Raw genomic sequence first — 17,123 nt, 5'->3', positions numbered from 1 at the left:
ATTTCTGTTACATGCTAGCCATTTAACAGACATTTATTAAGCATCATAACACACTTGGGTTCTGGGGACATTAAAGATGAATAAAATGTTGCTTAACTTGTAAGATGCTCATGGTCTTAAAGGGGGAAAATAAAAGCACAGTAGCACCATCACCAAGTGACAACCTAAAACAAGTGTGCAAAGAAGGAAGAAATGACTAAGAAGCAGGAGAAGGATATACAGAGGTGACAAATCTTAAGCAGAACTAGCATGTTTGTGGGAGAGGTGGCACACAAAGAATGGCTTGGTAAGGCCCAAAATATGGTGCTGACAGTGAAGCCATTCATTCTGGTATTCCTACTTCTCTAGATGGCCTACAACTGTTGCCACCTCTTCCATAGTTACCTAAATGATCTCTACATTTTATAGGTATGTTCTCTTCTATCTTGCCAACCAAATTGCTCCCTGGGGTTCCATCTTGGCCCACTGTCCTCACAAGCTCTCATTTACTCCAGTGGTTTTAAATTCCAACAAAACAGTTTCCTAATCTACACTTCTGAGCTTGTCACTGTAGTCTCTTAGTTGGTGACTCCACTGTCTACTTGGTTAGCCTGGCTGGATACTACTCCTCCTCTACATTTTTCTCAAATCTATTTCAATCAATTTCTGACTCTTCTGCTGCTATTCTGGTTCATGCACCCCCAACATTACCCCAACCACTACCCCATCTCTTGCTTGAATAATAGCCTTTTTATGGAGACCTCTGATCTTGTTCCTTTGAAATCCACCCTCCTCTGAAGCAACCAGTGCCATGTAGTTTTTGTTTTTCCTCTTTGTTGCACCTTTTTAAAAGATTAACTGTTCAAAAGCTTTATTCCTGCCACTCCCTATAAGCCAGCAGACTTTCATTTCAGGCCATCTTTTCTATTCACTCAACTCTACTCTCATGACTTCAAATACCAAAACTATGGACTAATGACCCCAAATCCACATCTCTACCCAAAGGGTGTACCCAAAGGCCTTACATACAACTTTTTTTTTTTTTTCCTGAGACAGAGTCTCACTCTGTTGCCCAGGCTGGAGTACAGTGGCACAATCTCGGCTCACTGCAACCTCCACCTCCCAGGTTCAAGCTGTTCTCCTGCCTCAGCCTCCCAAGTAGCTGGGATTACGGACATCCACGACCATGCCTGGCTAATTTTTGTATTTTTAGTAGAGACAGGGTTTTGCCATGTTGGCCAGGCTGGTCTCAAACTCCTGACCTCAGGTGATCTGCCTGCCTCAGCCTCCCAGAGTGCTGGGATTACAGACGTGAGCCACCATGCCTGGCCACATTACATATATCTGAATGTTGACATCAGCATCTTGAAATCAATGTCTTTAATTGTACGTCCTCCATTCCCTATTCAGTTCAATCAGTCCATTATCTATTGCCTATATCGGCGGGGAAGGGAGGGGGTGGTCCAACCTTTTGGCTTCCCTAGGCCACACTGGACAAAAAGAATTGTCTTGAGCCACATGTAAAATATACTAACACTAGCAACAGCTGATGAGTTAAAAAAAAAATAAAAAATAGCAAAATAATCTCATAATGTTTTAAGAAAACTCACAAATTTGTGTTGAGCCTCATTCACAGCCATCCCGAGCCACATGCACCCCGCAGGTGTACAAGCTTGGCTTTTTTTTTTTTTTTTTTTGAGACTGAGTCTCGCTCTATCACCCAGGCTGGAGTGCAAGCAGCATGATCTCGGCTCACTGCAAGCTCCACCTCCCGGGTTCATGCCATTCTCCTGCCCCTGCCTCAGCCTCCCGAGTGGCTGGGACTACAGGCGCCTGCCACCACGCCTGGCTAATTTTCTGTATTGTTAGTAGAGACAGGGTTTCACCGTGTTAGTCAGGATGGTCTCAATCTCCTGACCTCATGGTCCGCCCACCTCGGCCTCCCAAAGTGCTGGGATTACAGGAGTGAGCCACCACGCCCAGCCTATCATTATTTGAGACAGGGTCGAACTCTGTCTGGAGTGCAGTGGCATGATCTCAGCTAACTGCAACCTCCACCTTCCGAGCTCAAGCAATCCTCTCACTTTGGCCTCCTAAGTAGCTGGGACTACATGCGGGTGCCACCAAGCCAGGCTAATTTTTGTGTTTTTTGTAGAGATAGGGCTTCACCATGTTGCCCAGGCTGGTCTTGAACTGGGTTCAAGCAATCTACCCGCCTTGGCCTCTACCAGTGCTTGGATTACAGGCGTGAGCCACGGTGTCTGGCCTACTGTCTATGATTGATACCACTTCCTAATCTATCTTCTGGTCTCCAAATTTTGTTGTTTTCAAATCCATTATCTAAAAAGCCAGAGTTGACTCATCAAAAATACGAACTTGACTGTATCGCTCCTCTGCTGAAAATGATGGTTCATCACTGAAAGGATGAAGTCCAATGTGTAACAAATTACTTCCTGACTCAAAGTTCTGTTACTCCCCATCAACTTAAAATTAATTTTGCTTTCTTGCATACATCAAGGGCTTTCTTTCTGTAGGTGAGGCAGGGGTACCAGATAGGAAGACAAAGATATTTCATAATGAAGATTCTAGGCCAGGCACGGTGGCTTACCCCTGTAATCCCAGCACTTTGGAAGGCCAAAGCAGACAGATCATTTGATGTCAGGAGTCAGAGACCAGCCTGGCCAACATGGCGAAACCCTGTCCCTACTGAAAATACGAAAAATTAGTCGGGCGCGGTGGCATGCACCTGTAATTCCAGCTACTCGTGAGGCTGAGGCACAAGAATTACATGAACCTGGGAGACGGAGGTTGCAGTGAGCCAAGATCGTGCCACTGCACTCCAGCCTGGGTGACACAGTGAGACTCTGTCTCAAAAAAAGGAAAGAAATGAAGATTCTAAAATCTCACTCATAGGGAAACATCCAGTAGGAATCAGAAATATGGCACGAGGGTTCAGGCAAGGGGTCTAGGGTTAGTAACTCAGAGCTGTACATTACAGACACAAAACTGCGTATTCATGAATAATGCATTGAAAACAGTGTAATTCCCCGGATATCCATATTATCATATATCTGCACCATATAATTATATAATATTACAAAACCATCAGAGCCACTTCTGGATGAATTAAAGATTCAATATGAATCTTCACTAATTCTTCCAACTTTGAACAGAGGAACAGAAAAAACTCAAAACTAACTCCATTGTTTCTGGCTGCCTAGATTAGAATTAGTGACTTGGTAATTTACAATCATTGCAACAGCTATAACCTTTTCATTAACGACTATAGCCTACCCCTTAAAGAAACCTTCTCTGTATATGACCACTAGCTATCCTGATTTCTATATGGAGAAGTAGTATTTTACTCTATACAAAGGTTTGAGAAATATTACCCCATTCTAAGATCTTTCAGCATGGGTATTAGTCAACTTTGAACAAATTTCTGATAAAATTGTACAGAAAGAGGAGATTGGCATATATACCAGAATAGTTAACACATAACCTATCCTAACTGAACATAAAGATCTAGCCGCAAAGAAGACATTTTTATCTCAAGATAGTTTAGAAAAATTAGTATGTATGAGAAATGCTCATCCTGAAACATCTAAAACAGGGATTCTTAGAATAAATTAAAATGTTCGACTAAAGTAATAAGCAAAATTACTCCATAAAGCCAAAAACATACCTGGTTTCTCAGACATACAGGACACACATTTATTGTCTTCTGCGTTATTAGAAACACAGCATACTGAACACTCCCAAGATCCAACAGGCCTTTTGAATTTATCTCCAAATCCTAAGGTACCAGCGGTCACAGTGCAGCTGGAAGATGAAGCAGTCATAGTCTCAGCACTTTCCGAAACCACTGTCAATGTAAGAGCTCGCTTCACACCAGTTCCAGGTTTCGGTGTTTCACAGGCTACACATTTTATCACTTCAGGTTTATTTTGCACTAAACAGGTATCACAATCCCAAGTGCCTATCACTGGTTTAAATTTGTCTCCAAAACCTGTCCCTGGTGCAGAAAGAGTTGTTTTGCCACTTTTGTTTGGTGTTTCAATTCCAGTCTGTTTAGCAGTATCTCTGGGTGACAATTTTGCTGCTTGACAGGCTATGCATTTGTTGTCTGTAACTTTGTTCTGGAGTAGACATGTATCACACTGCCATGATGACCCAGCTTTTAAACTTTCCCCAAACCCAATTCCACTAGAAGAAAAGCTACTTATTGCTGGTCTTGTATAAACTACTGGGCTTGTTGTGGTGGGCTGAGCAGCAACAGAATCTATCTTCGGTGATGCGAAACCTACAATGAACAAAGGAGAGAGTGCAAAAACAACGTTAGAGAAGCTTTATAAATCAAAGCATTAATTTGATTATTACTGAGAAGACATTTACTTCACTGCACACTTACTACAATCCAAGATGAACTACTTAAGAGTTGTTTTTCACTTAATCATATTTATCATTCACCTAGTAAGTTAGACTTAGACCATTTAAAATTCCACAAAAGATGTTGTGTTTACAGGATATCACCTCCTCCTTCAAGGAATTTCTAGCTGGATGCTTTCCTTGGTACTAATTTACTGATAGGTATTATTGCCATCCATATTTTATTATATTCTGTCTTTCTACAAACACAGAATACTCAGTCCTCTTACTCCTTCATCCATTTCTTCTTTTGTGTTCCATTGACTATGCCAAATGGCTTCAATATCATCTTTAAATTTTGTCCAGTCATAACCTACCACTGTGCTATCCTCTAGCTTCAGTAAAATCAGCTGAGCAAGTCTTTGTGTTACCAAAACTGCTGTCATTGAGTTCATTCACTCAAGCTATATTTTACTCATGAGAATGACTTTGTAATGTTTACTTAGGACCAGTTAACTTTTGTCTTACACACACCAACACCATCTGTGATCTGTTTCTACAGCCTTTACCCGCCAAAGAAAAATTAAAAGGAAAGAAGATGTAGACGGTTACGAGAGGTTTTCTAGTTCCACAAAATAATCAAGCCTAGAGCTATTTTTAGCCTAAGGACAAAATACCACATACTTGAGTTATTCCTAGTGGTCAACATGTGTTATTTTGCTTATGATTAATTTACATCACTAAGATTGGCAATATGTTAACAGTAACCATCTCAATGCATTACAGATTTTTTTCTTCCCACTTTTTCAGATTTTCCTAATTTCAGTCAAATGAAGATTCTCCCCAAACGTTTCCTATTTAAGAAGTAAAAAGGGAGCCGGGGGAGGCTGGCATCATGAATGCAAAGTGTAACCCCAGATACATAAGACAGACTATACACATTTGATGCTTGCCTACTACTTGGTTAATTCGAGTACAAGCATTCTGGAGTTCTGCCATAACTGCATGGAACTGTCTAAGCTACTGGACTCCTGTAGGGAGTATGCTTATCTATAAAATGAGAGAGCTGGACCACAAAAATTGAATGCTTCTAAATCCTGCTGTAAAAGCCAATCTTACTTTTTAAAAAAACCTATCCTATTACACATGGACACATCTGGTGGGTAAGTTTAAATTATTTCTGAGCTATTAGATTATCTCGCAGACAATTTTACATTCTTTTTTTTTTTTTTAAAGTCTTGCTCTGTCGCCCAGGTCAGAGTGCAATGGTTCAAACTCAGTTCACTGCAACCTCCACCTCCCAGGTTCAAGCCTCCTGAGTAGCTGGGACTATAGGTGCACGCCAGCACGCCCAGCTAATTTTTTCTATTTTTAATGGAGATGAGGTTTCGCCATGTTGGCCAGGTTGGTCTCGAACTCCTGGCCTCAAGTGATCCACACGTATTAACCTCCCAAAGTGCTGGGATTACAGGCGTGAGCCACCGCACCCGGTCAGTTTTACACTCTTAAACTACACGTCACAAATGGAATTAGGAACATCCTCTTTGTTTTCAAACAAAAAATTATTCTTATCTGAGAATTATTTATCCCCTTTCTAATTATTACCTACTAGCTTTCAAATCTTGCTTCAATTCAAGTGAGTAATGTTCCCTATGTATGTTATAATTCAGCAAATGCTTTCCACTTGGCCTTGTTCCATATTTACCAAACTGGGGAATAATTCAAGAAGGCAGTTCAGCGCTATCGTAAGAGAAAGACATTCTATGTGTATCATCAGGTTTACTCCCTCTTAGTCCTTACCGGCCTGTCTCTATTAATGGAGAATCCATTTTCTCCTCCTACATTTGCCTCTGAGAGATTTCATTTTAGTATAGTCCTTAAATTCCAAAGAAGTAAGGCTTGTAAGATATTTCCAGCAAAAGAATTACACCTAACTATATCTCTATTCAAAAGTAAATCTCCTACCAAACTAGTCAGAAATTTTTAAAAGCCTCAAGTATAATACAAAATGACATTAAAATGAGATCATGAGTTTGTAATTAAAAGGCTTATCTTTTAATTATCTTACCAGGGCTTTTTAGAATATCTAGAACACTTCCTTCTTTCAGGATTTTTGCAGGTCTAAAAGGACCCTCACAATCTTCAGGTGGTGTCTTCTTACAACTTGTACTGTTCACTGCAGTGACGTCGTAAGCTGTAATATTTTTAATTGTAAAAAACATTATGCCAAATAAAACACTGGACTCTTAAATGCATTTTAAAAAATCTTTCAAAACCATCTTTTGGATAAGAGTTCATGAAAAAAGTCACTGTAATTCAATAAACAAATGACTTTATAGGGTTAATTTGCCATTACAAGGAGATAAAAACACTATTCCCATACTGTATAACTCCCCCCACCAATAAAAAGGCAAAAAAATATAAACTATAACTGTCGCCCAATGAACTGACTGATAATCAAAAAACTCAAACTAAAAAACTGGAGAGGATATGGCAACTAGGGCAAGTCCATCCACTGCATGAAATATCTATTTGATTACACAACAATTTACAAAACTAATCAAAAAATTAATTTTCAACTGAGCAATTATTTCATTTTTAGAAATTCACACTATTAATATAATCGAAAATATCCTTCAGTTATAATATTGAAAACCTATATGGTAAAATATTTAATAAGGGATGGTTACATAAATTATCTAACAGTGACATGATGAAATACTTAGGTAGCCACAAAAACCATTCTTTTTCAAAACAGAGAGTGAGTGTTCTGGTTGTGAGCAAGGCCGGAGTGCAGTGGTGCAATCACAGCTTAATGCAGCCTCAAACTTCTGGGCTCAAGCAATCCTTCCATCCTAGCCTCTCAAGTAGCCAGGAACACAGCTGCATGCCACCACATCTAGCTAACTATTTTTACTTTTTTGTAGACATGGGGTCTCGCTATGGCCGGCCAGACTGGTCTTAAACTCCTGGCCTCAAGTGATCCTCCCACATTGGCCTCCTAAAGCACTGGCATTACTGGCATGAGGCATCATGCCTGGCCCACAAAAATCATTCTTAAAGGCATAGTTATGGGTAAAAGCAGGTTGGAAAGTCTAGAATGTTTACATCTAAAGAGTAATGGTAGCTTCTAGCAGTAAGATGAGTGACTTACTGCTTTTACTTTTTATGCTTTCTAAACTTGTATCCTTATATTTAGAGATCTGTATTTTCAGTGTGATAATGGTTTTATCGTTGTATTTTTAAGGGGCGATTTCTATTTACAGATGAAATTAAGATGTTTGGGATTGTTTCAAAGTGACCTGACATGTAAGTTTCTGTGTGTGATGAGGAGAGGAGGGATGGAACAAAAGAAACAATAAGAAACAAGATGTGGCCAGGCACAGTGGCTCGTGCCTGTAATCCCAAGCACTTTGGGAGGCCAAGGCGGGCAGATTGAGATCATCTTGGCCAACATGGTGAATCCCCATCTCTACTAAAAATAACAAAAATTAGCTGGGTTTGGTGGTGCACACCTGTATTCTCAGCTACTTGAGAGGCTGAGGCAGGAGAATCGCTTGAACTTGGGAGGCGGAAGTTGCAGTGAGCCAAGATCGTGCCACTGCACTCCAGCCTGGTGACAGAGCAAGACTCCATCTCAAAAAAAAAAAAAAAAAAAAAAAAAAAAAGCCAGGCAGCGGTGGCTCACGCCTGTAATCCCAGCATTTTGGGAAGCCGAGGCAGGTGGATCATGAGGTCAGGAGATCGAGACCACCCTGGCTAACATGGTGAAACCTCGTCTCTACTAAAAATACAAAAAATTAGCAGGGTGTCCTGGCAGGTGCCTGTAGCCTATAGTTCCAGCTGCTCGGGAGGCTGAGGCAGGAGGTGCCTCAGTGAACCCGGGAGGTGGAACTTGCAGTGAGCCAAGCTTGCACAACTGCACTCCAGCCTGGGCAACACAGCGAGACTCTGTCTCGAAAAAAAAAAGAAAGAAAGAAAGAAAGAAAGAAGAAACAAGATGGGTCAAAATGGTAAAAGTTGAAGCTGGCTAAATAGCATATTGCGATTCAGTTTACAATTATACTTCTGAGAATGAAGTTTTCCATAATGAAATATACTAATAACCAAGTTTTCCTTTTTAAGTGTTTGCCTAAATAATTTAAAAAGTAGTAGGTAAAGTACTTTGGAAAAAAACCTTTCCCTACCTCACACCATAAACAAAAATTCAAAATGATCAATATCCATTTAATACAACATAAACATCATAAAACTCTTAGAAGAAAACTTAGGGAGCATAGTTTCAAGACCATGGATTTGGCAATGTATTCTTAGATATGATACGAAAAGCACAGCAACAGAAGAAAAAAATGGACTTCATCAAAATTTAAAACCTCTGTCCATTCAAAGAAATTATCAAGAAAGTGAAAAGACAATCTGTAAATGGGAAAAAATCTCTGCAAATCATGTATCTGGTAAGGATCTAGTGTCCAGACTAAGAACTCTTATAACTTAGTAACAAAAAGACAAACTTATTTAACGGGTAAAGGACTTGAAAGGCATTCCTCCCCTAAGATATTTAAATGGACAACAAACACCTGAAAAAATGCAACATCATTTGCATTAGGGAAATGCAAATCAAAACTACAACAAAGTATTACTTTACATCCACTAGGATTGCTATAGTCAAAAAAGAGAAAATACTAAGTGTTGGTGAAATTGTGTTACTGCTAGTGGTAATGTGACATGGTTCAACTACTGTGGAAAACAGTTTAGTGATTCTTCAAAAAGTATAATACAGAACTACCATCTGACCCATCAATTCCATTCCTAGGCACATATGAAAAAGCACTGAAACCAGTACTCAAACAAATACATGTACACTTATGTTCACAGCAGCACTATTCACAATAGCCAAATGGTGGAAACAGTCCAAATGTCCATTAATGGATGAACAAATAAACTGTGGCACATCAATACAATGGAATATTATTCAGCCAGAAAAGGAATGAAGTATTGAGGCATAAGAACCTTGAAACCACTGTGCTTAGTGAAAGAACTCAGCTGTACAAAGCCACATTATATGATTCTACTTACATGACATATTCAGAATAAGTCAATCCATAGAGACAGAACACAAGTTGACAGTAGCTAGGGGGAAGGCAGAATGGGGAGCAACTTTTTAACGGACAGGGGTTTCCTGCTGAGGGTGATGTTTTGGAACTAGATAAAAGTGGTGGCTGCACAACACTGTGAAGGTACTAAAGGCCACTGAATTATTCCCTTTAAAATGGCTATATCATGTCAACTTCATCACAATAACGAAAATGTAGGCCAGACACGGTGGCTCACGCCTGTAATCCCAGCACTTTGAGACGTCTAGGCGGCCAGATCACCTGAGGTCAGGAGTTCAAGACCAGCCTGGCCAACATGACGAAACCCCATCTCTATTGAAAATACAGAAATTAGCCAGGCATGGTGGCAGGTGCCTGTAATCACGCTACTCGGGAGGCTGAGGCACAAGAATCACCTGAACGCAGGAGATGGAGGTTGCAATGAGCTGAGATTGTGCCACTGCACTCCAGCCTGGGTGACAGAATGTGCAACACACCCCCCAACCATCCCCACCAAAAATAACCACCACCCTTACAACTATGCCAAAACAAAGAAAACTTATAATTTAATCACATTCTATCTTTCTTTATAATGAAAGGTAAATTGTTTTTAGTAATTTAAGGTAAAAATGTTACGATTCCCTAAAGTATGCTCAAAAAGATGGGAAAAGGAGATAATGGAAAACTTAGCTCCTGTCACAAAGTAATCATGGCTTCCACATTTTGAATTAGCTTTTTTAAATGATAGAAGTGGTGAGAACCAATGGTGTCAAAGTGAGAACACACAACTCTAAATACGACACTCATAACCGACTCCTTAAAAAATCTGGGTGACTTCCCGAGATATAATGAAACAAAGCTGTTGTAACAAATGGTTAATTATTCAGTTATCATTAGTAACGCATTAGCAAAAAGTGGGAAATATTTTAATGCCTTTCCTCATAATAAGTCATGAAATTGGTAATTTGAAAAGGTTTAATCCTCTTGAATTCATAGTTAACATTAAAGAAAAAAAAACCTTTGTGATAGGAAGTACAATGGAAATTGCTTATTAATTTCTATTACGTAAGGCTGTGTTAGCCAATAAAATAAAAAAGATAAGGTTGTGAACATACCAGTCAAATTCTTAGTTTGGGCCACTTCCATAATCTGGACTCTTATCTTCAAGATCATTCAAAGCCAAAGATATCTCATTAGCTTCTATGTCCTGATTCTTTTTGTTTTTTAATCTATCTTTTGAGGACCTAGTTTTTAAAAATTCCCAAACTCAGAATATCCTTGAAGAAATACTTCTGGATAGGGTAATATCTCCCAACTCATGTTTCTGCCTCTAACACGCCACTCCAACGCATACTAACACTCACCACACTGCTATCACTATACTCAAATCCATCTCACCCCCAGGAAAAAATACATCTCCCTGCTGTAAGCAGAATAAAATCCAATTCATTAGCATAGAATTTCAGAACTTTTAGGATTTAAAGCTACCTCTCCAACCTCATGACAAATTATTTACAATTCTAAAGTGTGTCATGCTTTTTCTCTTTTTCCTGTGCCCTTGAGCTTTGTGTTTATATTTCTTGGGTAAAATGCCCTTGCTCAAAATTCTTGACCTGAGTAACTCAGCTCAGGTGTTTCTGATTTTCCCAAACACTTAAAAGAAAAACACCATTATAAAAAAAAAATTTGGCCGGGCACAGCTGCTCATGTCTGTAATCCCAACACTTTGGGAGGCTGAGGCGGGCAGATTACCTGAGGTCAGGAGTTCGTGACCAGCCTGGCCAAAACATGGTGAAACCCTGTCTCTACTAAAAATACAAAAAATTAGCCAGGGAGCCGGGCGTGGTGGCTTACGCCTGTAATCCCAGCACTTTTGGAGGCTGAGGTGGGCAGATCACGAGGTCAGGAGATTGAGACCATCCTGGCCAACACGGTGAAACCCCGTCTCTACTAAAAATAGAAAAAAATTAGCTGGGCGTGGTGGCGGGCGCCTGTAGTTGCAGCTACTCCGGAGGCTGAGGCAGGAGAATGATGTGAACCCGGGAGGCGGAGCTCGCAGTGAGCCGAGATCGTGCCACTGCACTCCAGCCTGGGGGACAGAGCGAGACTCTGTCTCACAATTAAAAAATAAAAAAAAATTAGCCGGCATAGTGGCAGGCACCTGTACTCCAAGCTACTAGCAGGAGAAATCACTTAAACTCGGGAGGCAGAAGTTGCAGTGAGCCAAGACCGTGCCATTGCACTCCAGCCTGGGCAACAGAGCGAGACTACGTCTCAATTAAAAAAAAAAAAATCTGTTTTAATTCTCTGATTATTTATTTCTCTCTTTTCTTTTATTTTAGATAGGGTCTTGCTCTATCAGCCAGCTCTAGTGTGGTAATGCAATCATAGCTCACTGCAGCCTCGACTTTCCGGGCTCAAGCAATTCTCCCACTTCAGCCTCCCAAGTAGCTGGGACTACAGGCTCACACCACCAACTGGCTATTTCTTTTTCTTTTCTTTTTTGGTAGGGATGAGTCTCGCTGTGCTGCCCAGAATCGTCTTGAACTCCTGGCTTCAAGCAATCCTCCAACCACAGCCTCCCAAACTGCTGGGTTTACAGGCATGACCCATGGCCTCCTTCCTTCAATGATGGTGATTTCTTCAGTTCAGAAATTATGTATCACAATCTACATGGGCCTGCATAACCTTTATACATAAAAATGCTTGTGAACTGAAAGGTAAAAACTAGAAACAAAATCTACTACAACTGTAACGTAGACAACCTGTAAATTTCTTATAATGAGACTTGCTTTATAACTAATTTGTCACCTTGTTTTGACTAAACAAAGATAATGGATAAATTTGCTACCATGCCTATCTCTCTCAAAACCAAACTGACACTTTCATTTGGGAGCTAAGTATCTCTGAAGATAATTAATAAAAAGCACTGTCAAAAGGTTAAATAATAGTGCCTACTTGCTTTTCAGAGCTAATTTCATCCAAATGAAGGCATTTATAAGAATTACCAAAGGTGAAAGAACTTGAAATACTAATCTACTGTATGCAATTGTTTTTATGTTAAAATGTGAGAAATTTTTACTTACCTGAACTACTTATAATTGGCTGTAAAGTACCAATAGAACCAGAAAGTTCTGCTGTTTTTGCAACAGGCACACTAAATGTAAATCCAATCTGTAAAGAGAAAGAATATCCTTATACTTAGTTTTCAATAAGTATCAAATATGGAGCTTTTTTTTCTCTTTTTCTTTTTTTTGAGACAGAGCTTACTCTGCCACCCAGGCTGGAGTGCAGTGGCGCGATCTTGGCTCACTGCACCCTCCGCCTCCTGAGTTCACACCATTCTCCTGCCTCAGCCTCCCAAGCAGCTGGGACTATAGGCGCCCACCACCATGCCCGGCTAACTTTTTCTACTTTTAGTAGAGACGGGGTTTCACCGTGTTAGCCAGGATGGTCTCGATCTACTGACCTCGTGATCCGCCCGCCTCAGCCTCCCAAAGTGCTGGGATTACAGGCGTGAGCCACCGTGCCTGGCACAGATATAGAGCTTATTTTTATCCCAAGTCAAAAACATACTTTCACCTATTTTAAGACATGGTTTATCATATTTCACTATCTCTAAAAGTGAGATTCTTATATTAATGGCAATGTCACAATTTGACAGACAGCATTTTAAATTTCTCAGACATTTTTTCCTCCAAAACAGTATATAAAATAATGATGGTGTGTTCCTAATGTCCAGTTCCAGTTTCTGAATGCCATTTTTTTTTTTTTGTTTTGTTTTGAGGTGGAGTTTCACTCTTGTTGCCCAGGCTGGAGTGCAATGGCACAATCCTGGCTCACTGCAACCTCTACCTCCCAGGTTCAAGCAATTCTCCTGTCTCAACCTCCTGAGTAGTTGGGATTATAGGCGTGCACCACCACGCCCGGCTAATTTTGTATTTTCTTTTTTGCTTCTTCTTTTTTTTTTTTTTTAGTAGAGACAGTGTTTCACTCTGTTGGTCAGGCTAGTCTTGAACTCTTGACCTCAAGTGATCCACCCGCCTCGGCCTCCCAAAGTGCTGGGATTACAGGCATGCGCCACTGCGCCTGGCCTCGAATGCCATTTTCTAATAAAAAGTATGAGACTTCTGGGACAACTGATGGATTTCAGCATGTGGCAAGGAAATTACATTTGTCTGTAACATCTACTTGTGTCAGAAGGCAAGGACACAGTCAAAACCAGAAATTGACATATTAAAATAATATAAACATGCCAAATCTGGGGCAGTTTGAATATTAAACTATGTATTATTCTTACCCCAAACATTTACTTTTCCATCATGAAAGAAAAAATGCCCAGAACTTTTCTAGATTAAAGGTCAATCAAGATACGTTTTAATTAAATGCAATATAATGTAGTTGATTAGGTCCTAGTCTTTAACTGGCTCTAGGACCAACAGAAATAAAACAGCAATTAAAGGACAGTCTGGGGATAATGGGGAAATCTGAATATGGACCATGTCGTTATTAGATCATGCCAAACATCTTGGGTATGATAGCTGTATTGTGGGGATGCAAAGGAATGTCCTTTTTCTTAAGGGATACGTGGAGAAGAATTAAGGAAATTCAGGTATTTGCATTTTAACTTTCAAATGGCACAAAAGAAAATGAATATTCATATGAGTACATTATGTAGTGAAGAATATACACAATTGTTCAAAAGTTTTTTACAGAGTATTTTTTAAGTTGGAAGAAAAATAATAGTGTTTCTCACCATCAATGGCATCTTAGATTTGATAAAAATATAACATGGCTTTATATATACTAAATATGTATATTTAGTATAAATAAATACATACTATTCCTTGCTTGTTACTTACAGATGATGGAGGTAGTACATCTGCCTCAGTAGACTTTACGATTGGAGATGAAAACTTAAACATGGGACTGCCAGTGCTGCTTGGAGAGGTCATTTGTACCTGATTTTCCAAATTATTAAGAAATGACACAAAAAGAGCTTTAGAAAAATAAAGTGATAATAAAAGACATTAAGCAAACTCATTATTCCAAAGACACTAAGTGTTTTTTTCCTTTTAAATTTAAAAATCTCACTTTAAGTTCTGAAAAACACAGAACTTAAGTGTTACAAAATCTGGTTTCCTCTTAGGAGTACACACAATCTTAGAGGTGGATATTTGTATAAAAAAGTAAAGTAACATCTATAAGAATATGTTCAGAAGAAGTCAAAGCAAGAAAGCAAGCATTAAAATTTCAGGAGCAGGCCAGGCATAGTGCCTCACACCTGTAATCCCAGCACTTTGGGAAGCCATGACAGAGAGAATTGCTTGAACCCAAGATTTCAAGACCAGCCTGGGTAACACAGCAAGACCTCACCTATAAAAATATTTTTTGGCCAGGAGTGGTGGCTCATGCTTGTAATCCTAGCACTTTGTGAGGCCAAGGCAGGCGGATCACCTGAAGCCAGGAGTTCGAGGTCAGCCTAACCAACATGGTGAAACGCTGTGTCTACTAAAAATACAAAAATTAGCCAGGCATGGTGGTGCACACCTATAATCCCAGCTACTCAGGAGGCTGAGGCAGGAGAATCGTTTGAACCCGGGAGGTGGAGGTTGCAGTGAGCCAAGATCATGCCACTGCACTCCAGCCTAGGCGACAGGGCGAGACTCTAAGCTCAAAAAATAAATAAATATTAAAAAAAAAATTTTTTTTAATTAGCTGGCTGTGATGGTGTACATCTGTAGCCCCAGCTACTCAGGAGGCTGAGGTGGGAGGATCACTTGAGCCCAAGAGATGGAAGCTGCAATGAGCTGTGATTGCACCACTGCTCTCTAGCCTCGGCAACACAGCAGGACACCACCTCAAAAATAAAAAAAAATTCAGGAGCAGATTAAAAGATGTTAAGCCTAGCTGAGAAGTAAAAACATGAAACACTGAGTGCACTCCTACCCAAAAAGTATCTTATTGGAAACACTATTTGGAAACAAATTTACAAGAATCTCCTTTGCTATGGTATTGCATAAGAGTTGATGAACACTCCATTATAATATATCCAATATATCTGTATATTTTTTTAAAAAAGCAAAACAGCATTTCCATTTCCGTTTACTATGAGTTATTAATTTCCATAATGAAAATTAACCACTGTTTATAGGATTTTTTAAAAATAAAGAATTAAGAAAGAACAAATGTCACCTGTATTTATACAATGGTTTTGTACCTTGTTTGTTAATGATTGAGACGAATTGATGGGTGATGGAGAGGAAGCTGTGATCTCAGGGGAACTAAAATTAAAAGTAGGCAATGAAGAACTGGTGATTGGTAGAGAGATTTTCGGTAATACTGGAACTTCCATTTCCTAAAACATAACATGTTGCATGATATATTTCATCTTTCACATCATTCTTTTATCTCTACTTATTTTCAGCATGAAAGTATACAGGAAGAAGATGGCACCATGTAGTGTTAACGTTGTGGGTTCTTCAATCAGAAAAACTAAACAAGATTTTTAATCCCAGCTGTGCCACCAACCAGCCATGTGACTTTGGGACCCTAACTGCCTTCTGTACCAATTTCCTAATTGGTAAAACTGAGGGGGAAAAAAAAAGTAATTCTTACAATATACTACAGTTGTTGTATTAATATGAAACATAAAGCTATATATATTAGCCTACCTTACCCATGGTTTTAATTTCCAGTTTCCCTGACCCACGGTTAACCACGATCCAAAAATATTATATACAATAAGATATTTTGAGAGAAAAAGAGACTACATTCATATAACTTTTATTACATTATAGTGTTAAAATTGTTCCATTTTATTGTTGTTGTTAATCTCTGACTATGCCTAATTATAAATTAAACTTTATCATAGATATGTATTACAGGAAAACACACAGTACATACAGGGTTCAATACTATCTGCAGTTTCAGGTATGCCCTGGGATTCCTGGAACATATCCCTTGCAGATAAGAGGTTCGGGGTAAGCACCATATGGTCTTGGCATGTGAAACAAGCATTTAGTAACTGTGAGTACTGAGGAGTCTGGAGAGCCACTTTGATTTTTAACCCAACTGAACAAAGAGCATCCTAAGTCTCCAATGATCCCCAGATTAAGAACAAACAAAACAAGTTCCACTTCTGCTAAAAGCAGAGTAGCTTCTACCTGACAAATGTTCAGATATACAGTAATTATAAACTCTGGAAAAAATTATAAAGAAACAATCATCTGAAGGCATGAGAGCAACCAAAAGCAAGAAGAAACTGGATGGGAGAGGACACTCAGAAGATGGGAAGGGCTGAGAGTGAGCTTCCTGTTCTCTTTATGAGTTGGTGCCACTGAACACCTGAAGTTCTGAGAGAAAACAGCAAACCTGTTAACTGAACAACCGGCCAGAAAAGGAGGTGAGATGCAGAAACGAAGAGCTACAGAAAGGGAACCTCAAAGTCTACATATAAGCCACCCAAATCCCTGGTGGACCTATAAACTACACAGCTGTAACGCAGACGCCAAGCTGCCAAATAAAACTAAAAAGTTTAAGCTGCTGCCTACTACCGGGGAGACAGAATGAATTCAGAGAAGTCCACTGCCAGCTAAAATAATTTGAATACTTCAAATGGATGCAGTTTATTGTAAATAAATCACATCAATAAAGTTGATCCAAAAGCCCAAAGCAAAATAA

The 17,123-nt window shown here is 39.5% G+C and overlaps 1 protein-coding gene across 5 annotated transcripts in view; it reads right to left on the bottom strand.

Moving 5' to 3' along the window:
* The window catches only part of LOC105482493 (nucleoporin 153), a 109,441-nt gene that overhangs the window by 16,091 nt on the left and 76,227 nt on the right, over positions 1 to 17,123 (bottom strand). For all 5 annotated transcript variants that reach the window (XM_011742629.2, XM_011742627.2, XM_011742626.3 and 2 more), the window contains 5 exons: positions 15,661 to 15,798; positions 14,303 to 14,401; positions 12,527 to 12,614; positions 6,416 to 6,541; positions 3,665 to 4,282 (listed from right to left, as the gene is read on the bottom strand). In XM_011742629.2, the coding sequence (XP_011740931.1) occupies positions 3,665 to 4,282; positions 6,416 to 6,541; positions 12,527 to 12,614; positions 14,303 to 14,401; positions 15,661 to 15,798 (1,069 nt within the window). The remainder of the gene's footprint in view (positions 1 to 3,664; positions 4,283 to 6,415; positions 6,542 to 12,526; positions 12,615 to 14,302; positions 14,402 to 15,660; positions 15,799 to 17,123) is intronic.

The sequence above is a fragment of the Macaca nemestrina genome, chromosome 5 (genome assembly GCF_043159975.1).
Source record: "Macaca nemestrina isolate mMacNem1 chromosome 5, mMacNem.hap1, whole genome shotgun sequence".
NCBI classification, from domain to species: domain Eukaryota; kingdom Metazoa; phylum Chordata; class Mammalia; order Primates; family Cercopithecidae; genus Macaca; species Macaca nemestrina.
Note: the sequence above shows the minus strand (reverse complement) of the source record. Positions and strands in the feature narration are given on the sequence as shown.